General features: G+C 39.0%; 1 protein-coding gene across 5 annotated transcripts in view; it reads right to left on the reverse strand.

The window, feature by feature from the left end:
- Cpq (carboxypeptidase Q) overlaps positions 1 to 23,900 on the reverse strand; it is a 368,009-nt gene that overhangs the window by 315,263 nt on the left and 28,846 nt on the right. For all 5 annotated transcript variants that reach the window (XR_779292.2, XM_010619585.2, XM_019206825.2 and 2 more), the window contains exon 2: positions 11,008 to 11,215. Coding sequence is in view for 4 of the 5 variants with exons in the window: in XM_010619585.2 (XP_010617887.1) it covers positions 11,008 to 11,215 (208 nt within the window). In the remaining variant the exon portion in view is untranslated. The remainder of the gene's footprint in view (positions 1 to 11,007; positions 11,216 to 23,900) is intronic.

Consider the following 23,900-nt stretch of genomic DNA (forward strand, 5'->3'; position numbering starts at 1 on the left):
TTTACATCTCAGATTCCAGAGACTCTATTTTGATAAGTAGCAATTTGAAAGGTTAGTCACCTCATCTATGTTATTATACAACATCTGTGAGTGTGAAATGGTGGCACCTTGAATCTACTCAGCAGCAACCTGGACAGGCTGCTTCTGACTTGATTCTATCACCCAGCACGACTGAATGCCAAGCACTGTACACTGCAAATACCGGGAGGAACATGACACGCAAAGCCACCCATCTAGATGGGGAGGTAGACAAGTAAACACAGAGTGCAGCAGAGCTTGGACAAACCACAGAGACAGAGATCTGTATGGCAGAGTGATGTTCAGGGTTTGTCTCTGAACCAGAGATCTGCAACTATGATCCATCCATCTTAATAGTGACATCAAATAAACAAAGCTTTTCTCCCTCTCTTGTTTTTCCCCCTTTTCTTTCTCCTTCTTTCATTGAATAATGATGCCCAGCCTTCAGTTTAAAAAACTATAATAATAGGACTTTTACATGCATTTAAAACTTAGTATGCACCAGGTATATCAATATCTTTTTAGTACCCAGAGAACTTCAGGACAAAGGTTCAATGATCTCCCCCATTTTATAGATGGAACTGAGGCATAGGGAGGTTATACATTTTGTCAAGGTCACACGTCTGGCAAGGGGCCGAACACAGACCTGGGCACTGCAGACAGCGACAACCAGGCTTCAAAGAGCATTGCCTGGTTCTCTCAGCTAGGAGGCAGTCAGCCTGTCACACTACCTGAAGCAACAACAAGAGTGCAGTGATTAAAGAATATTTCAGAATTTCTAACAAAAGCCTTCCAAACAAACAAAAAAATCTGCCTTTCAAAGACCAGAGCCCAGAGTGGGGAGGAAAGAAAAGGATGATGAGAAGAAAAAATGCAGCACTCAACATGGGTCTTCTCTGGTTTCTCCCCTTGGGAGCACAATGGCCGTCCACCTGCATAAACGATGAGAATTGGCGTCCTGCTTGATTACTGTGCATCTGTTATGAGCCTCAGAGTGAATGAAGCAAACACAAAATAAGAGAAGGAAAGAGCCTACTCACTGAGGCTGGCCCCGTTGCATACTCTTTGAGGTCAGAGTGGTATTTTCCTTGTTTTCCACCAGTAGGCATATATTCCCCCCATCACACACACACACACACACACACACACACACACACACTGCAAAAATATTTCAAAACAATTTAAATCCAGTTTGATAGCTAATTACATTAAGGCCATGCCAAAGCACCAAACCACTAAGACATCAAAAATCCAAGTCTATCTAAATGTGAAGTACGCAGCATTATTTTTTCCCATTAAAAAACAGAGGAATGTAGGCAAGACTTTTTGCTCTCTGAGAAAAACTGACTTTTGGAATCCGAAATAGGCCTCTAAAGACATTTCACCTCTGCTCTGAATGTATTAAGCTGGCCCTCTGATTACAAAATGTTCATGTGAAATCTCATCAAGATGCTTTCTTAAGATGAAGAATGTTTTATAAATTGTAATGGCTTTAATCAGCACCCTCTTTGAAGCTATTTAACTCTGTGATGTAGCCCAACCAATGCTACAATTATGTCATTTATCAACTCTGTATTAATTAAGTATCATTATAGAGATTGATTTTTATACTTTTCCCATCTCTCTCGCCAGATGGTAGAGCTTTCTCCCGCTCTGACGCTCTGTGAACATCACCTGGGTTCACTCATCTCTCCCCAGCTGAATGTTTCATCAGCTCTTAGTCATCTCCAAGCTGATTGCTCCTCTTCCTTCTCCTCTCACTGTTCTCCACCCCAAAAGGCCCAGTGATGCAAAACATGAGCCGTGAATATTTACACAGCCAAGTTCTCTCAACAATTCATTCCCACCTCAGTGAATTCTTACCTAGTGCAGGGATACAAATTTCACAGTAAATGGAAAGCCTTTGCTTAGCTGATTAAAACTTAGTCTGTTCAATTATGTGAGGCAATGGAGAAAATAACTAGAAAAAAGGTATATTTGGCAATAGGAGTACAACAGACAATTTGGCCTCAGCAGAGTTACTTTCTGAATTATATCTCCTTGAGCTAATATAAAAATTACTTTTCATTCTTCAGCTCTCATGCTAAGAAAGCAGGAGGAAGAAGTCCCAACCTGTATTGCACTACTAGGAAGCCAGACTAGAATTTTAAATTGTCGTGGGTGAACCAAAACCTAGAAAATAGAAAAATGGAAATGCTGAACTGTTTTTCTTATAAGATGTAAAAATCAGATTAATAAGACTATTTTGCGGTAACCTCAAACTCAAAATATCTAACAACCAAACCGGTTCTATTTCCCTCTAAACCTCCTCCCTCTCCCAGCCACCATATTTCTTATCATTCTCCAATCCTTGGGCAGAATCCTTAGACTGGAGATCATGAATTCAAATGTCTCCTGCACCCAACCAGGTAAGGTAAATGAGGAAAAGAAGTAAAGAAGAAGGAAAGGGAAACTGGGACAGACTAGAGAGGGCATATCTCATCAACAAAGAGGATTTGGTGCCTAAGTTTAGGATCCGGTGCTAAAGTGTACCCTATACCAGATCTGTCACCAAAAATGATTTTTCTCTAAAACTAGCAAGACCCTACTGCTATGTAAAATATGATTTTTACAAAATATTGAACTGAAATGCATACAGATTCATCCCATGGACTTTTTTATTCCTTGCCTATCAATTTTGATTCATCCTTCCTCCATCCCCTTCAAACCCAACCAGTCCTCAAGTTCTGATTTTTTCATACTATCCCTCACTCCTGCTCTCTTTTTTCCTTTCTCAGTGCCATCATCTGTCCTCATTATTGTACTTTTGAATGATTAGAGGAGTGTCCTAGCTTTCCTTCTCTCACACATGCTATGCAAATGTACAGACTGGCTCTCTAAATCCGTAGTCTTAAACTTTAATGTGCATCAGAATCACCCAGAGGCCTTGTTAAGACACAGTGTGCTGGGCCAGACCCCAGCCTTGCTGACTTGGTGGGCTGCAAATAGGGTCTGGAGATCTGGAGATTGTATGTTTCAAGAGATCTCCAAGTCAAGTTGCTGATCCTATTCCAGTCACCACACTTAAGAGAACCACTGCTCCAAAACTGTGCTAACACATTCAATGGCTCTCCCTTTCTTCCACAGAAAATTTAAAACTCCTCAGTTTGGTACAGTGGATCCTCAAGTTATGACTGGCCTGACACACGAACAACTTGGGTTACTTAGCTTAGTGGAAGAGTCATTTGCCCCTTGTTATCTATAGTGTGTACCCAGGTGAACATCCAGATCTCAGCTGTACTGACAGTCACAACCAGTCCTCGGGAACCAATCGACTCTGTAAGTCAAAGATCCACTGGAGTCCGGATTCTTCAAACCTAGTCACTTCCTCTTGCCCCAAGGTTACATTTGTCTGATTCCCTGTGCAACCTGGCTCCAGACAAACCGGGCCTCTCGTGTATTATGATACATCATGCACTCCCACCTTCTTGTCCCGATCTTTGCTAGAATACTTCTCTATCCCCTTTCCCTTGTTCAACTTCTACCTTCTCATTGATTATGCCCACAAAAGCACATCCTTCCGGAAACAAGACCCACGCAGACTTCTGTCATCTCCTCCAGATCCCTACAGCACCAGCTCCCTGGGTCTCTTGGAGCAACCTAAAGAACGTGGAACATACAGAAAGAGACTCTGAGTTTGGATCCTAGTTCTTTCATTGACTGTGTAACTTGATAAGCCATTTAATCATTTTGAACCTAAAAAAAGGGAGCTACCAATATCTACTTTTATTGAGATGCATAATGAATATAATAAGACAAATGATTTAAGCCTTTAAAGAAGCATAATATAAAGTGTGGGGTTAATACATGGTCATTTCCTTCCTTCATCCCTTTGCCCTAATCATGCATCCAGCACTATATATAAAATGTATTACACTAATAACTTATGTTTTAAGCTTTCATCCTTCTTATCAAGATAGAATATTTTTGAAGAAAAAAGTACATGCCTAATTCATCTTAGTAACCCCAGTGGCTGGAAACTTCTGAACAACTAGTAAGCTCTCAATAAGCACTTATTAAAAAAATATGAGAAATAACACAAGACAAGTGGTTCCATAAAGAAGCTTCCCTCTGTAGGGCTTAAATCTGTAATTAATTACATTTATTCTTAAAATAGTCTCCCATTACAAAGGAAAGAGGCATTTTACATTCAGAAAAACTGAAAAAGCCAGAACGAATTGAGGTTCAATGGTAAATAAAGTCAGGTCATTATTAAAGCATCAATAAAAGAAAAGTCTCTGAAGTAAATTTGAGCATAGAAATAATATTAATGGCTGTTCTGAGAAATGACATAGCCTGGAGAGGCTACCAGCAACAAGTAAGGGCTTTCCCTCCAGGATCTCTGTTGTGTAACGGTGTTGCTATTGCACTTGCTATCGCACTTGACTAATGATACTGGTAATTCACCAAAGGGTGCCATATCAAACTGGCCTCTAGTTTTGATGGCCAACAGCGACAAATTACAAAATATACTCTGTTCTCTAGTGTTGCTGACTTTTACAATATTCCTAGACAGAAGCCAATAGCTCCTGCTCCCATAGAGCTAAAGGCGAAAAGCTTGCCAGAGAGGAGTTACTTCCTTTAATCAGCAAGTCAACTAACTATTGCTTGTGAGCGTTTTGCAAGATACACACACACACACACACACACACACACACACACACACACACACATATATATATATATATACAGAGAGAGAGAGAGACAGAGAGAGAGGGACATATGACATTTTGGACATTTTTTTCAAATACAGAGCAAGGAACCCTAAGAGTAAGCTTATTATATCAAAGTTACACCTTTTGGTGAGAGAACACTAGGAACTGCATCACTTGGTTAATCGTCATAGTACTGCTGTGATTCACTACACAAATTCAGACAGGTTTAGTCCTTCAAAGGACACCTCTAAAATATCGCTACGCGTATATATATTTCAGTGTCTTTCTGGAATATATAGTCTAGAGGATAGTCAAACAATCAAGGGAGCCTGGACAGTTTTTCACTAAACTCATTTTCTGATCATCCTGAGAATAAAGATAAAATCTCCCAGCCTCCACATAACGGACAGCGTTATGGCCAGCTGAATGTGAGCACGAGTAAAAATCCTCCCTCTCAGCTTTCAACTTTGTCTTTCTGGCTCCTCTTTCCTGTGTGGAAGCAGAGGACTCTGAGATTTTGAAGGTATTAAACCACAAGATGGAAAGGAGCACAGGAAGTGCTACCTGCTGAGCATTCCCCCAGGACGGTTGTGTGTGTAACAATGAGACTCTTTGTGCTGACTGAGATGTGAGACTGCTCGTTATGCCGGTCAGCCTTACCAAAGCATAAGCCAAAACTGCTGCCAAAACATTGTGATACACAGTATACACAGGATGGCGCGGGAGTACCCAAAAGAGGTAGCTCACCAGGATCTCAAGGAGCACTCCCCAGAAGAAATACCAAACATGGCTCGTGAAGGATAATATGTGGACAGTGAGGAAGGGAATGCAGGATGTTGAGGACAGAGCATTTGCAAAATCAAGAAGCTGTGGGAAGTAGGGCACATTAGAATAGTCTCAATGAATCCTGAAAACTGGAATGTGACGTGATGTTGGGAAATGGAGCTGCTCAATATGTATCTGAAAAGATGGAAAAAGAGCAGAACCCAAGATGAAGGACAACGGAAAAGGAAAAGTGTGATCAAGGACTACCTGACTTAGAAGACAGATGTTATTTGTACTGAGTTAGAAAATGCATACCTCAAAGAGCTTGGACTGGAGGTTCCATTTGACCCAGGCATCCCTCTGCTGGGTATCTTTCCAAGAGAACTAAAAGAATCATATCACAGAGAAGTATGCGCACCCATGTTTATAGCAGCACAGTTTGTAATAGCTAAATCTTGGAAACAGCCTATTTGCCCATCCATTGGAAACTGGATAAAGAAGTTGTGGTTTTTCTATAAAATGGAATATTACTCAGCCATAAAGAGCGAGAGAATAGATTCATTCATAGGAAAATGGATACATATTGAAGATATACTCCTAAGTGAAATAAATAAGTCACACATGTGTAAATACTGAATAGTTTCCCTGGTGTAAATAATCTGCAACAATGCATAAGATTCTAATATGATTACTGACATTTAGAAATGGGAACAAAGGAGCTAAAGGAAGGTGGGATGGGTAGGGGAAGAGTAAAAAGGGAAAAGGAAAAATGTGAGAGAATGAAAAGATGAAAATCAAGTGTTTGTAGATGGGGAGGGGAGCAGGGGGTGAAGGGAGGGCAGAGGTAAGGGGAAAAAAATGAGAATCAAGACTTGTCATGTAGAGGTACAAGATCCCAACAATGAATGTAACTGTACTGTATGCCTAAAATGTACCAATAAACTCAATTAAAGCTGGAAAAAAACAAAGAAAATGCAGAAAAAAGAGGTGAAAGGATGAGTTCAATTTTGGAAAAATTTAAACTGAAACAGCTATGGAACATCTAAAAGAAGAATGAACAGGCAGTTGGATATATGAGCCTAGAGCTCAAGGCAGTGGTATGGATGGGAGAGGTGGGTTTGGAAATTGCCACAATACATAGGGAAACACAAGGAGTGGGGGGAGACCAGGAAGTAGGGGAGAATATGAAAATGGGTAGTGTAAAAAAGAAAAGAAAAAGTCATGGAATCCAAAGAGAAGAAACATTTAAAAAGCAGTCAAAAGCGACAAGTGCTTCAGAGAAGTAAAGTAACATGATGGCCTGAAAAGTCCATTTTATTTTAAAACTAGGCAGCTATTTGTGACCTTAGTAAGTTCCATTTCAGTACCAGCAAAACACACATGAAAACACTCTGCAAAGTGTATGAGGGATATGTAATGGGAGACAGTAATATAGAATACTCTTTAAGGAAACGTGCTTCTAAAAACAATATAGCAGAAGTGGACGAGGAGACAGAGTTATTTTATTTTACTTTTTATTTTTCAGGATGCAAGACTTGAACATGTTAATATGTCTAATTCTCTAAACTTTCACTTCCGTACCCACAATGCAGGGAAAATAATGTCCTGTCTGCGTGGTCTTTCAGGTTGTCATAACAAATAAGATGACGTACATGAAAGATTCTAAGGTACTATGTCAAGGCTGATGTCATTATGCATTTACAAATGTTGAAAGAACAGAAGTACAATGTTAAGAATCCAGTGAAATATTGTTAGCTATAAAACAAGTGAAAAATTATAAGCAGTCACTATCTAGAAATAATGAATTAAAAGCACTCTACAAATTGCTGAACCCAAACCTGAGATGCTCACATTTTGAAATCTCATGCTGGACAATTTCTGTGCATAGACTATAGCTTCATTTGGGTTTCCAGATGTCTTCATTACGCCAGGAAAAAAAAAATGCCAATGAACCCAGGCAGATCACTGTTCATTAAGTTATCTGGGAATCTATTAGTCTTATGAGTGGTAGTTCTTTGTGTGTTTGTGTGTGTGTGTGTGTGTGTGTGTGTGGTACTGGGGATCAAACTCAGATCCTTGCGCTTGCGAGGCAGGCACCAGAACCACTGAGCTAAATCCCTAACCCATGAGTAGTAGTTCTTAAATAAAGATTTCTGGCAGCCTCTCAATTTCACAAAGCAGCAGATCTGCTCCACAATTTAAGTCTCATGACCAGTGAAATCATGGTAAATGGCCATGTAATTCCAAGGAGTGACAGAGGTATTCTGGGAAGTTCTAGCCATTTTAGGATTGCCCTGTTGGGAAGAGGAGCCAGCCAAAAGAATTTGGTCCAGTCATTATTTCACTAGTCATGAAACTATTGAGGAGTTTACAAAGAACAGTATTTTTAGCACTGTGCCACCAGAGTAATTAGGTTTACTCTCACAAAACCCCAAACAGTGGTTTTTAATGTACCCCATCTTTCTCCCTCAGGAAGACATCTTAACCCTGTAAAAGAAAAATGTCTCTTTCCTTTTCTCTGAAATTTGTAACACTCTTCTCTGAGTGAGTTTCTTAAATGCTGATGTCTTTCTCACTTATTTTATTGTCTAGGGTGCAGAGTGTTAATTAAGGTGAAGCAGCTGTGTCTTCCAAAAACTTTTCTTTATAACAGGTAATAAAAATTCAGCCTTAAGTCATAAATAAACCCAATCTGCAAATATTTTTGCTTCTTTAAATTTTTAATCCTAAACTAAGCTACAACACTAAGATGATGCTTCTTTTATCTATGTTTTTAAGATAATTTATCCTTAATGTATGACATTACCACATATAGTTGTTAAACTAGGCCAGGTTATGTCATGTGTTTGGCATTTATCTATTTTAATACTAAATTTGTCCTAGGTCTGAAAGTCAACAAAGAAGCTCTTTGCCCTACCACCTACTTGAGAGATTAAGACAAGAGGACCATCTGAGCCCAAAAGTTCAAGACCAGCTTAGAAAACACAGCAAAATCTTGCCTCAAAACATGTTTGCCTCTTATAGAACACAAAGCCAGAAAAATCAATTCTATTTCTGTACACTAATAATGAACCTACCATGAAATAAATTAGAAAAACAATTCTATTCACAACAGCTTCAAAAAAAAAAAAACTGAGAGATCAACCTAAGCAAGAAGGTAAAAGACCTCTATAACAAAAATTACAAAATACTGAAGAAATAAATTGTAGAAGGTGCTAAAAAAGTGGAAGGACACCCTTTATTCATGGATAGGAAGAACTAATATTATGAGAATGGTTTGCAAAAGCAAGGTACAGCTTCAATACAGTGCCTATTAAAATACCACAACATTCTTCACAGAACTAGAAAAACAATTCTGAATTACATGTGGAATCAGAAAAGACCCAAAATGTCTAAAGTAACACAAAGTTAAAAGAACAATGAATGGTAAAAGCATCACAATGTCCAATTTCAAGTAATATTACAAAAGTACAATAACAAAAATGCTGTGGTACTGGTACAAAACCAGAATGGAATAAAATAGAAAACACATGAACAATCCCATGCTACTACAGTCATCTGATTTTTGACAAAGGGGCCAAAGACATATTTTGGAGAAAAGACATCTTTAACAAATAGTGCTGTTAACACCGGATATTCACTGGCAGAAGAGTGAAGCTAGATCTCTCTCACCCTGTACTAACATCAATTCAAAATGAATCAAAGAGCTAGATATAAAAGCAGAAACTTTGAAACTTCTAGAAGATAACATAAGGGAAACACATGAAGCCATAGGCATAGGCAAAGACTTCCTGAGCAGAAATCCAGTAGCACAGGAACTAATATCAAGAATCAACAACTGCAATTGTATCAATAAAAATCTTCTCTACAGTAAAAAAAAAATCAACAGAGTGAAGAAACAACCTACAGAATAAAAGGCAAAATTTGCTACCTACTCTTTTGATAGAAGACAAATATCTAATATGTAGAAAGAATTTTTACAATTCACCCCTAAAAAACAAACGACCTAAGCAAAAAAATGGGCAAATGAACTGAATATACCGTTCTCAAAAGAAGTACAAATGGCCAATAAATATATGAAAAAATGTTCAATATCTTAGAAATTAGGAAAATTCAAACCAAAACTACTCTGAGAGTCCATCATACTGTAATCAGAGAGGTCATCATCAAGAACACAGTAACAATAGTGAGGATGCAGGGCAGGAGGAGGAAAGCTTCCAAATTGTTGGTAGGAATGTAAACTAGTACAAGCACTATGGAAATCAGTATGAATATTGCTCAAAAAAAAAAAAGGAATACCATTTGACCCAGCTATACCTCTCCCAGGTACATTTCTGCAAGCATTAGAGACATCATACTACAGTGTTACGTGCATATCCCTGTTTATAGTGGCACAAATCACAATAGCTAAGCTCTGGATATAGCCTAGAGAGATGACTATCAACAGACAAATTGAAAGAGAAAGTGAGAATATATAACTGTATAAGAGGAATATATATCTGGAGAAAAAGGGACAGAATGTGAGACCATCATACTAAGTTGTAAAAAGCCAGACTCAAAGTTAAAAGTTTTATGGCTTCGCTTTTACAAGAAGCATAAAATATTAATTAATTAATTAAGGAGCAATGATAGAAAACTAGAAGGTTGACTCTTAGAGCCAGAGAAGAGGATTAGGAGGAGGGGAAAGAAAAAAAAGGGAATGAAGGGATCGTAAATGATCAAGATGTGTTGAATACATGTACCAATTCCCGCAAAACGAACATCACTACTCTGTATTACAAACATGCACTCATAAAAAATGAAATAAATAAAAATAATAGATAAAAAATTAACAGTAAAATAAAGCATTACTTCAAACAAGATTACAAAGAAGGCGTGTCTTACGTTGTCCTCATACGATAACACCAAACCTTTACACTGACCTTTACTGATGACCAAGTATCTTTCATAAGTTAACTTTGTATGATCTTAATGTAATGCATTTATTACTCTTTTATATTACTCATCAATAGAAGAGAGTTATGAGGCCCAGAGAAGTCTAAGAAACACTAAAGTTATTCACACAGTTGTTCAGGAGCTTCGCCAAGTCTATACCCTAGTTCTTCTAGCTCCCCAGCTCTTCCCACTACACCATAGATGGTCCCCATCACGTTACCAACTCTGTTTTTATTTCACTTCTGTAGCAACATGGAAAACCGCCTGGTTTCCTCTGAAGTCATTAGGAATCTTTGATGAAACACAGACGTGAACTCAGCTCTCCCTCCAATCAAAATACACAATATATTAGTTACATAAGGAATGTTATGGGATCATTGTGGATGTGGAAAACTTTTTAAAGGAATGCATAAATGATGGCTGGGACACTTAAAGAGCCAAAGAAGATTTTACAAACAAATGACCAAATGTGGAATGGGGGAAAATTCCATAAAATTCAGTATTTTCATTTGAATAGTTTGTTTCTCCTTCACAAGGACTTCTCTTTTACAGAAAAGCCTGGCTTTTGAAAAGATTTCAAACAAACATAACCAACCTGTAGATGGAGAAGGAAGCCACTGATCGGATGAGGGATGCCAAGGCCCCCACCTTGGCAGCTTCCACTGCCCCCTGGACTCGGTACTGCACTGTCGTTGCGTAGCTGATGTAAGGCTGGTTATAAACAACAATCTTTCCTCTTGCTTCTGAGGCCCTTCTCTGCAGTTCGTTGAAAGAACTCACCACCAGAACTTCTGCTGTAATGCCTAGAAATAAAAGTCAGACAAGAATTAATCCATGTTCTCCCATCAGCCAGGTGGAACTGGCACACAAAAGGTCGCACATGCTCTGGCTGCTACATCTGCCAAACTGACTTGAGAAGATCAATGTTTCAGAAGCATTTACCATGGGAGAAGCATTGTGGGGTAAACTAGTTTCCCAACAGGGAGAAAAGGCATTCAAAATAATAAAACATACAACTCCGAGTTTTTTAATTCACTTCACCAAATGGTATTAAATCACAAACTGCCTGAAAAGATAGCTTCTTTATTCTTCTGATTTCCCATCCTAAGAAGTTATGAATTTCACAGAATGACACTAATCATTTATTTCTTAAAAATGCATATCAGAAAGATCCTCTTGGATTAATGAAACAAACACTCATCTTTTCATAATAATAATTCGATACATTGCTATAAAAACCTTCAGTGACACAATACAAAATATTGCAGTTTGTGAAGAATACTATTAGAAGCCATTGTTTTTCATAAATTTGACATTTAATAAATAGTTACTGTAAATTCTTTTGAGAACCATAAATAATCAGCTCGGATTTATTTCCTTCCCTTCTATAAAAATACCTCAAAGGATGTGGAAACTTTGCATGCATCTCAATTTACACAATTTTTCAAATAAAATATCCAAACATGTACAACTGTCCTAAAATCTTAGCAACTTATTTAGATGTACCTGCTTTCTTCATGCCTCAAGACTTGCCCAAAGCCTCAGGATTTCACATCTTCCAAGAATTTATTCAAAACCTGCCTGACCACCAAAGATCCAATTTGATAGAGTAGGATGACAAAGAAAAAATATTTAGCAACAAAGGTCAGATGAAGTGGCTAAATATATCTAGAAGAAACTGGTAAGTGCCTACTCTTTTGTGGCTTTGGCTGTGTACCCACGAAATATATTAGTAAAAACTGAAGTATCAATACATATCTGTCATATTTCTTCAATATTATAAACCAAAGAACTAGATTTTTTTTTTTTACTTGAAAGCTTAACAGATGTCATTAAATTGTAAACTGCTGTACAGAAAATTCTTTTAAAACTGTGTTTCAGGTACCAGAGAATTCTTGTTTTCAATATAAGCCCAATCACCATGTACCCTTTGGACTGGTTCCTCTCCTACTTCTGCTCCACTGTCCAGCCTGGTTTTGTACTTTTACTTTACAAGATCAGCTACAAAGTTATAAGCATGTTTCCGCTAACACTCAGGACGCGGTACTTAATTTATAACCCCCCTCCCTCCAAAAAAAGCATTGTACAGTTACATAAAGTGAGGAAACTACAGTATTTCTGAATGATAAATATGCATTAAATGTGAATAAGGATTAATAACTCTATGAAACCTAGAGTTACCTTGAAGTTTGACTGGCGTTATTGTTGGCATAGTATAGGAATTTTGCTGGTGGTTTTCAGCTGTTCCTAATGAATAACAGGTTCAACGGTCCACCCAAGGGATGGCCTAGCACTGGCGAATCCGGGTGTCTGGAATATAGCCATTAAAAGTGAAGCCAAATTTCTTCCAATTTTCAAATTAAAGTCAATAAGTCATAGAAGGGTGGTACTTCAGTATGGTCTATACTCAGTTATTTTAACACATGAGAGAACGGCCTCTTGAAGAGCCAAAAGCTAACCTAGACAGCGAAGTTGCCAGTGCAAATCACTAGTAGCAACTACTGGTCAAAGTCTACCACCATCAACTTGGAAGAAGACTTTGAATTAGTCCGTTTTCCTGAGGTCTGAGAGTCATCTCTGATTTCTCTGACTCCTTCATTTTCTCCATCTAGGATCCTCAAACATTAATAACTTTTCCCTTAGACATCAATGTGGATTGGACTCACATCCTCTGTTCCATCCCATTGCTCTCTCTCACATCAGGTCCTCATGACTTCTCTTTTGGACTCTTGCAAGTCTCTCCACCTTCACCTTCTCACCACCACTACAGTCCCAGCCTCCAGCCCAGCTCCTCCGATTACCTCCACGCCGCTGCCTGAGTGGACTACAAACTACTAAAAAGTCAGTTCTGGTAATGGCACTGCCCCTCTGCTTCATTTTTAGCCCTACCAAAAATCCATCTTTCAACCTACTATTCAAAGCCTGTCCACCTTTGCAAACACCGGCTCCCTTTCATTCTTTTTTTTTTTTTTTTTTTTTTTTTTTTTTTTTTTGTTTTTGAGACAGGGTTCTTGCTTTGTAGTACAGGCTGGCCCTGAACTACGTAGTCCAGGTTGGCCTTGAACTCACTGTGATCCTCCTTCCTCAACCTCCTGAGTGCTGGGATTACAGGCGTGCGCCATCACGCCCAGCTGCCCTTTCTTAAACTTCATCAATACTAAATTTAAAAGTGCCCACTCTCGTTCCATGCCATTCACTCAAAGGTGTCTGTTCACCTTTGGTACACCGTGTCCTATAGACTTCATTGTGCCAACTTCTTTTTGTTACTAAGAACTATTTACCCCGCAGGAATCCATTCAAGAATCACTGCATTCCCTGGCCCTCACTATCAGGAGTGAGAAGGCTGGATCATATACAACCCTCATCCAAACTTTCAGAGTAAACTGGATATAGCTGGCCACTGAAATAATGAATCTTTACTTATGGTTCTCTCTTCTGGCCAAATTGTGATTCCCCTCTGGATTTGTGGCCATGTTTATTTTTGTATCTCTAGGGACCGTCACAGTGCTTGGCTTGTGTGTTGGCAGCAAGTCCTTAAACATACCTTGAACAGCACTGCTCTAAATTAGAGATCACTGACTGGATCTAAAGCATACCCATGAATGTGCAATTTTGCCATTAAAGTTTGATAACCCTTATCCCACAGTAACTCAGCACTCTGATTTTCTTATCAGCAAGGTAACAGCTTCAAAACAATAAGCAAGCCAAAGAGGCACTGGGCAGTTAGAGTCCAGGTATAAATTCCAAGTATGAAAGCCCATGTGCTCAAACAAAAGGAAGCTCTTTGGCTATCTATCTCTCAGAGCCTACTTACTCTTACTTTACCCAGAATTCAACATCTGGTCTTTAAACCGGTAAGCTATGAAAATCAACACATCAAAAGGAGAAGATAGAACTAAAAAGTGACAGCAGAACTGTAAAAAACAATGTCAGGGTCAGAAATATGCAAACTAACAAATGCTACTCAAACTTTCCATGGGGGACCTATTCTATATATGAACTGTCTGACACAGGAGCTAGAAATATGACTAGTGCTGAGAATGAGAAACCAAATTTCTAATGCCACTGACTTTTAGTTGATGCGTCTCTACATGTAGATAGCCACATGTGGGTAGAATGCAGAGTCAGTACAGGCTCAGGCCACCGCACAGGGAAGATAGCTGAGAACTTCTCTACTGGCCCTGAAGGACCTGCTTCATGACAGTCCCAAAACAGACCTGAGTCACAGTGATGACCTCCTCCAGTGGCCACAGACCAGATGGGCTGCACTCAGCAGCCATCATCTGGGAAGGCAGGGTGCAAACAAAACATCACAGGAAGATGCTTGCTCCAGCTGAATAAAAAAAAAAACTAGGCCATCCGGAAAACTTCACCCTTCTATATGAGGTCGTGTTTCAGCACACATTGTACTACAGCAAATACGCTTTCCTACAAATCAGCACACCCACTCCTCTCTTCTGCTCTAGTCTCATCTCCCTTCTTCTTAATCTTGCGTTGCAAAAGGTAGTTCATGAAAACGACTGAGAACACAAAATTTGTGATATGTTCACAATAAGGCCCACCCTGAAATTCCTATTCCTAATTGCAACCCACTCCAGACCTCTACCCCTCTTAGCTTAACTTTCTCATAATTTTCCTAATGTCTAGCAACATCCAGTCACACCCACTCCAGTAATGTAAGCTACGTGGGGGATAGAAATTTTCATTATTCATTAACGTCCCTAACCACCTGAAATGATGCTGAACACGTGTAAATGAAATATACGCACACATGAGAACGCACATGTATGTGCACACACTCACACATGTAATGAACAAAGACAACAACAAGGAGCCCCATCCTTATCACCCTCCAATTCCAAGACTCGCATATTTGTATAGTTTCAAATAATCGATGACATTATGAGCTGTATCTCAATGTCTATTGTTTATTCTGACATTAACAGCAACTCTGAAAACTGGTTCTTATGAGGATTCTGAGATGCCAAGAATGAGGCTTACAAAAGTACTAGGTGTTGAAGCTGAGATTCAAATGACTGCCTGCTTCTACCCAAGGGTCATGCTCTTCTCATGAATTGTATTACTGTTCTCTCGTAAATGTAAAATGTATCCAGAAAGCTCAGTATTTTCTTTTAAGAGGAATAAAAAGGGAAAAAGAAAAGCTACATAAATGCCTACCTAAACTGTCAGTTATCAGTTATTTCTAGGATTCTGCTCGTGATTCAGGATACTGTTATCACTCTAGGTCCAAACCCTTTTTTTTTTTGAGACAGGGTCTCACTATGTAGTTGAGACTGACCTGGAACTCACTATGTAGCCCAGGCTGGTCTTGAACTAGGTCCAAGCCTATTAACAGAGACCCTCGGGGTAGGCCGTGCCTTGCTTTAGAGACAAGACAGCAGACTTTGTTAAAGGGAGGAAAGAATTATAGTGGTTAATTTCGGGGTAGAATGTGGTAGCAGCTAAAAGTACTCATCAAGTGACTGTTTTGGCTACAGCCTACTGTGTCACAAAAAGTTTAAGAATGCTCAGGTTCCTCTTAATTTTCTACACCTAATTTCCAAAACTGATCAACTCATCTTTAAGGCACTCAGGCTGACGGTGATGGCAGCTGGAGTTCCCCTGCAGACACAAATGCTGGCCGCTGTGGTACCAGCTTAGGTCATCCATTCCATGGGGGCTTAACAAAGACTCACTCTCCATCTCTCCTGATTTGACTCCTCCCAAGAACCAATAAGAAGATCATGAAGGGAGAGAATTTTATAATGATTTTTACCATGAAGAGTAAAAGACTACAGGCAGAAAAATGTGTCCCCGGGGCTCAGTTCAATGTGGTATGTTTTAGGAAACTGATTCTGATTTCAGAAGAAGACTTAACCCCAGCTCTACCCAAAATGCAGCCTAGCTTCTCACTCTTATCACATAATCTCTAACTGGTGCACTATGTAAGATAACTAGGTTCTTGGGATGGTCGGCTCTTCCCAATCTCAGAGTTACACAGAAGGGAGGAAAGTTGTTCTTGGAAACTAAGCATTTTGGCCCAAAGTGGTACAGACATTTCAAATTCATAGCAAAGCAGATAAAAGACCATCAGGGCATTGCTTTCCTGAGGGTCCACTTGTTTATGGAGAATTATGTGATTGTGTAATGAACTGTCCATGGAAGAACAAAACTTAAAGATTTAAATTAATTCAGCAAGTTTACAGCTTTTCTAATAGACTAGGGTTTCATGTTAAGCCATTGGAGATGATAAGAAGATGGGTAAATTCCAATTCTCTCTTTAGCAACTTTTTATAATTCAGAGGAGAGAAAAGGTAAACAATAACTTAAAAGATCACAGAATGTCTCAAGTGCTAAATAAAAATATAAAATAAAATTTAACAAAATAATATAAATTAGTTTAAATTCTGAGAGGGGGGAAATCTAGGAAGTTTTCTATAAGATGAAATTTAAAGACGGCTTTGGAAGATTTCAGTTGCCTAGAAATAGGAGAAAGGGCATATGTAGGTAAAGAACAAAGAAGGAAAAATAAAAATACATCAAACAGGTGTGCACTTCAATAGAAAGCTTCCTGCCAGGCCCCACCAACAGTGGGCCACTCTACAATCTTCCAGTTTTTAGTCAAGGTATTCATGGACCTTCAACCTCATTCTGTAAATTCTAGAAGGGGAAAGAAGACTGTTTTCTTGCAGAAATTTTCAAGAAAAAAAATACAGCTATTAGTTTGAATTAAATTTAGAAGAACAAGTGGCAAAGAACAATTCCAAATGCTAGGTGGAGGCAGTGACCCATCCTCCCCAACCTGGGTCTCCGGAGGTCTCCCTCGAATCAAACCTGGTCTGTCAGTCTTACAAGAGAGCCTGGACTAAATGCATCACAATCCACAGGTACAGTAAATCATCGTGCTCTCTAGAAAGGCAGCTAGCTGTCTGCTGGCTGGTGTGCTGAAAGTCATCTTGCCACACTGACGCCTGAGGACAAGCTGCAGGCAAAGCAGCTCATCCCCTTTGACCTCCACAATGTGGAATTCACAGAGAGACTCTTGTTATTCAATGGGAAGTACCTGCCATCCGACCATTATGTTTAACTTGGTATTAACGTGGAACTCAAGTCTTACAGGTACCCATCTCAGAAACATGTAGCATCTATAAGCCTAGAGCACAGACCAGTCCTTAGAAATCCACATTGCCTCTATGGTCAGTGCAACAGCATGAAGAGGCAATCGGACTCTGAAGAACCTTGATTACTTTCAGCATTTATCACATAAAACTTTTATACTGCCGAGCATGGGGAGTACTCTGTTCCAAAGAACTCAGAGGCTTTGAAGTATGGTAAGCATGGTTATTTTCTCCCCAAGCACTGGGTGTCTCCTTGTAAGGGTGACTGTGTGGCTAAGTGAAGGCTTTCACAAAAATCACTGCCACCTAACACCAGCTAAAGTAAGCAGCAGGAAGACATTTTGGCGTCCAGTCAAGCCAGAATGGTATTTAGGGAGGACACTCACTCCATGGGCCTTGGGATGGCGGGAGTAAGTATCTGACTAGGTGGACCGACACAGGGCACAGCTGGCTTTCCTGAAAGACACAATCTGGCAAATGAGTGCTAGTTGCCTACTCCTCCCATTGGCAGAAACAGTGAGGAGCAGATAAGAATACAGGAGATAAAAGGAGGAAGTGTGTGAGGCACAGAAGGACATGAGAGGAAGACCGCAGAGTTGGGAAGATATCGCGTGAGAGCCCTGCAGCTATAGTAAGGGATTTAGGTGGAAATTGAGAAGTCGGGCAAATTCAAAGTACATTTTGCAAATATTAGTAGGCAGACAGGGTGTGATTATAGGCTTGAAGGAAGGAAGGAAAGGTACAGAATATGACTGAAGGTCCTACCACCACGTTCTGGGTGAGCCCACAGTGGCTCACCCCGGCCCAGAGGACCTAAGTACAATGCACACCCTCTTCTGCAACGGAGATGCCTGCTGGCTGGAGGCTTGCATTTCACTGCCATGAAACAGTCATTTGGGGTGGGGGGAGCTGCATGCAACTAAAAGCTAGTAATCAGACAGTCGAAACAAAGCAACCCTCAAAACTCTTAAGATGAATCTGTTCAAGAAAATGTGTAACCATTTTCTATAATTTTCTAAAAATAAGGTATTCATTATTTCTATTATATTATCCATTCTTCAAATGCATAAAGTGGGATATTTCTTCACCAGTAACAAGAAGCGGCCATCATCACACAGCTTCAGTACTGGCTAGGAAGCTCACTAGCCTTTGGATACTAAATAATTTCCTTAACTTCTCCTAGCCTGCTAAATGAAACTCACAATAATGTTATGATCACTCAGCTTCTTATGAGCTAGTACATCTTTGTAGTATATAATGATTACATTCTTTGTGGGGAGTTGGTACATGTACATAACTCATTTCAGTACCTTTATTAATCCTCTTCCCCTCTTCTTCCTCCATCTCTTGGCCTTTCTCCCAACTGAAAAAAGATTGGGCTCCTTACTTTGTATTATTTCTCTTTTATTTTGCTGTTTATTTATAATTTGTTTCTTATAAGAGAAAAACCTGAGATATTTAAACTCATGTGTCTGATTTATTTCACTTAACATTAGGATCCCAAAGTTCAACCATTTTCCCACAAATGACTCATGCTTGTCCTTCTTTATGGCAGAGTAGTGCTCCAGTGTGCATAAATATACATTTTCTTTATCCATTCAACTGCTGATGGACATATAGGCTTATTCCAAGAATAAGCTATTGATGAATTGTGCTGCTATAAACATGGGTATGCATGGATCCCTGAAATATTACATCTTTAAGTCCGGGAAGATACCTAAAAGGAGAATACCTGGCTCAAACGGAATTTGTAGTTTTAGTTTTTTGAGGAATCTCAATACTGATCTCCAAAATGGATGCACTAGTTTACATTCCCACCAACAATGTGGAAGTGTTCCTCTCCCCCCATAACCTCTCCAGCATTTGTTTTATTTGATTTCTTGATGACAGCCATTCTTTCTGGAATTTTAATTTGTATTTTTCTAGTGGCCAGAGATACTGAACCTTTTTTCATCTCTTTATTGGCCATGTGTACTTCTTCTTCTGAGAAGTGTCTGTTCATTTCAGTTGCCCACTCTTTGACTGAGTCTTTTATTTTGGGTAAAACTAACAAAATACATTTTAAAAAGAGCAACAATCAAGCCTATGTGGCTCAGAACAGAACCATTCCCCGTCATATCAGACAGCTCTAGTTTGCACCAAACAGTAATTTGGGCAGTATATCACAAAGACCCCCACATCACCTATCAAAATCTGAACAGGGTGCATAGGTCTACTTGGTATCCAGGGGTATGGAGGTGATGATGGAGAAATGGGCAAGAGAAGCAGGAAAAGGGCTTTTTGGAGAAGAAGCAGAAAAAGACCAGGGTATAGCAACAAAAGATGCAGTGACCCTATCCAAAGAGATCCGTGCAGGCTTCCGTTATTTCTTTTTCCCTTTCTTGTGGAAGAGTAACATGTTCCTGCCAATGGGATTGTAAAGTGTGGTATCTCTGTTGAAGACACTGACCCTGGATTTGTCCAAAAACTTGCTCCAGCCAATGTAACGTGTGTGGACATGACACACTGCTGGGCAGGACCATGGCAAGATCTGGCTTTGTATCTTAAGAGTTCACTGCCCTGGGCCATAAAAATTGTATATACAAGAGGGGAGCTGCTCCTTAAGTGTATGTCTGGGAGTTAAAAAAAAATAAAGTGAGCAGAAAATCAATCTTGTTGTAGCTAAGCTGCTGAAATTTTCTAGCATGGTCTTTACTCCAGTATTACTGAATGAGAATGACTGGTATGGGTCCTGAATTTCAAGTTTCTATCAGAGTTTTTTTTACAATGTATGGCTAATTGATAAAATATAGAATTAATATATTTGGTGCCTTAGAGAACATTGTTCAGTGAAAATTACACAATTACTATCTTCCTATGACACATCAAAGTGATTAAATGATCAACACCAAACAGCGGAAAACAAACACATCTGAAGAATGAGCAAGTGCCAGTGATCTGACACATGTAGACTCACATGATAAAGAATTTTAAGTAGCAGATTAACTTTGGAGATCATTAAAATGTAATCTTGGCATCATCACTTAGCTAACCACCAATGTTATTTCTAAAAGAAATAAGCAACCATATGTCATGCCATTAAATTACTCTATACACTTTCAGCAGATTTCACTCTTTCATCTCTAAATGCATTTTCTCTATAAATTCCATCTTCACCAACCAAGGCCAAAATGACAGAAACTAGTGTACTTGTGTCTGTATTAGGTACAAAATAATGTTATCATGGTGTCATGTCAGAGAGATAAAATAACACTATAACAGCTTAGTATTGCAAAATGTTTGTGGTTTTTTAAAAAGATGTTTTGAAATGTTGAGTGTGCTATGCTCTTCTCAGAGAAGTAAAGCTTTGTAAAAGTACTGGAACAAAATAGAATTTCTACTTCAAATAATAGGAAGCCAGGCTGATTTCATGATTGAAACTTATATAATTTGCTACCTTAAGAAGATTTAGTCATGATATTAATATGAAAACCACATAACAGACATGAAAAATTTCCTAGAAGCCATTTTATGAAAGCCCTTTGACTAGAAGGGCACAAATCCAACCACTGATATTAATCCTGCTGTAATTTAAAGGCTCAGTTTAGTGAGCATCAGCCACATTTTATAAGTGAAGAAAATCATTAAAACGAGTAGAGCAACTAATGGCAATAAGGGAATTAACACCACTTAATAGGTTAGAAAACTGAGGTGCAAGCAACTTGAAGTGTCTTTCCAAACTAGAAAGTGGCAATGTCTGGATTTAAGGCCAGGTCAGACTGAGTCCAAATCCATTTCAATAAATATTTGTCATTGGTCAATTTGGTTTCCATAGTAATTTTAATCCTTGGGTCAAGTTTTATTACAGATATAAATAAGCATTCTAGAACAGTAGTAAGGCTTGAGTGGCAACTACCATAAATGGGATTTTCTGATGCCTGTGATGAAAAAACAAGTCAATTCTCATACTTGAAAGTGAAAGCAAGCCCCTCTCCCCTCGGTTAGGAAGGTTTTGGCTCATGTGGCCAGTGGTAGGGCTGGCTTCAGGAAGGTCCCAGCTCCTACTGCATCTCTCATGGTGTCACTGCAGCTCCAGTGTTCTGTGGTGTTCTGCCCCACGATAGCTCCAGGTTCTCCCAGGCCTCATACCCTTACAATGTTGCCCCAGAGAAGAGAGTGTGTCTTCCAGGTAGCTCTTGTAGTAAAAACAGAAGCAGCTTCAGTTTTCCAGGGGTCCCAGCATATAATTTTATTTGAGACTTCTGAGTTACATGATTCTTGAGTCAAATACCTAGCAGAAATCAATATGGAGATACCTCAAAGAGCTGGGACTAGAGGACCATTTGACCCAGCCATCCCTCTGCTAAGTATATCTTTCCAAAATAATTAAAAGAATCATATCACATATAAACATATAAAAGAATTTATATCACATATAAACATATGCACACTTATGTTTATAGCAGCACAGTTTGTAATAGCTAAAACTTGGAAACAGCCCATTTGCCCATCAGTTGGAAACTGGATAAAGAAGATGCGGTTTTTCTATAAAATGGAATACTACTCAGCCATAAAGAATGAGAAATTCAATTCATTCATAGGAAAATGGATACATATTGATGATATACTCCTAAGTGAAATAAATAAGTCACACATGTGTAAATCCCGAGCAGTTTCTCTGGTGTGAAAAACTATAAGAGTACACAAGATCCTAATGAGATAATTAACAATGGGAAATAGGAAGAAAGGGGCTAAAGGTGTAGGGAAAGTGGGAAGGGTAGGAGAAAGGGAATAAGGGAAAAGAAAAACATATGAGAAAATTAAAAAATGGAAATAAAGTGTTAGTAAATGGGGAGGAAAGGAGTGGGTGAAGGGAGGGCAGGCACAAGGGGAAAAATGAGAACCAAGACCTGTCATGTAAAGGTACAAGATCCCAGTAATGAATGTAACTGTTCTGTATACCTAAAATGTACCAATAAACTCAATTAAAAGAAAAAAAATACTCTAGCTATGGCGACAGACTATTCTGTATGCTATGCAAGGCCTATCCATCCCTAGACCTGGGTAAGGGGCCAATCCAACCCAAACTAAATGGTTGGGAAGAGGCAAAAACCGTAGTTCCCAGATACAAGGAAAATGAATCCTGGGTAGCAATCAGCAGATGGCTGCCACAGGGGCTAGCCCTTGATATGGCCACAATACGTAGCATGATGTTTCTCCCATATTCTGAATTGAATGTATGGTTGCTGAATTAAATTAAATGGACCATATTCAAGATCCACTTTTTCAGAACTAAAAGACTTTCGGGCCATTTATCCCCAACAAAATGAATGGGAAGTTTTTGATGAGCTACTAATTAATGAAAACCAGGCATCTACTTAGCAACATAGATAATTTATTAATCCAAACCAGAAACATAAGCACAAATGCTGTTGTAAATGGGGAGGGGAGGTGGGGTGAAGGGAGGGCAGGGACAAAGGGAAAAAATGAGAACCAAGACCTATCATGTATAGGTACAAGATCCCAGTAATGAATGTAACTCTACTGTATACCTAAAATGTACCAATAAACTCAATAAAAAGAAAAAAAATATAATAATAATAATAAATAAATACTAAAGCTACATGGGCTCACAGTTCAGTATAGCTTCCAAGAATCCCTGAACCACATTTGCAAACCACTTTTCCATACAATCTCATAATGGACAAGCAAAAACTTAGCAACTGTAGAATTTTCACCATGTTGTACAAAGTTTGCAAATATCTAAAGGAGAAAAACATAGATCTGTTTATACTCAACATAAATCCAGGAGGTAAAGGTAATAATTCTTCAATTTAAAAGATTTGCACCGTGGGCTGGGGATTTAGCTCAGGGGCACTGTGCCTGCCTCACAAGTGCAAGGTTCTGATTTCAATCCCAAGTACAAGAAAAAAGAAAAAGAAAAAGGGGGGACAGGGACTTAGCTCAGTGGCACCGCACCTGCCTTGCAAGCACAAGGTCCTGAGTTAGATCCTGGGTACTGGAAAAAAATTGCATGAAGCTAATGATAACAAAAATAAGTGCTATACACATGCACAGACCAGGAAGCATGCAAAGGTATAGATCCACACTATTTCATGCAATGTTTTTTTCTCAGTGTGTGGTTATTATTCTTTCCCTCTCAGTAAATATACTGTGTCTACAGCCATACCACCCTGAAAGTGTCTGATCTCATCTGATCGTAGAAGCTAAGCAGGGTTGGGCCTGCTTAGAACTTGGATGGAAGTAAATATACTGAAATGAAGATTTAGATTTGACTAAGATCATAGAATATGGTTACCTATAGATTTTACCATATGAACCCAGGCCTATCTGATGGAGACCTTCTATCTCCACCAGAGAAAAGTATAAA

Source organism: Fukomys damarensis, unplaced genomic scaffold (genome assembly GCF_012274545.1).
Source record: "Fukomys damarensis isolate Sample0158 unplaced genomic scaffold, DMR_v1.0_HiC HiC_scaffold_5, whole genome shotgun sequence".
In the NCBI taxonomy this organism is placed as follows: domain Eukaryota; kingdom Metazoa; phylum Chordata; class Mammalia; order Rodentia; family Bathyergidae; genus Fukomys; species Fukomys damarensis.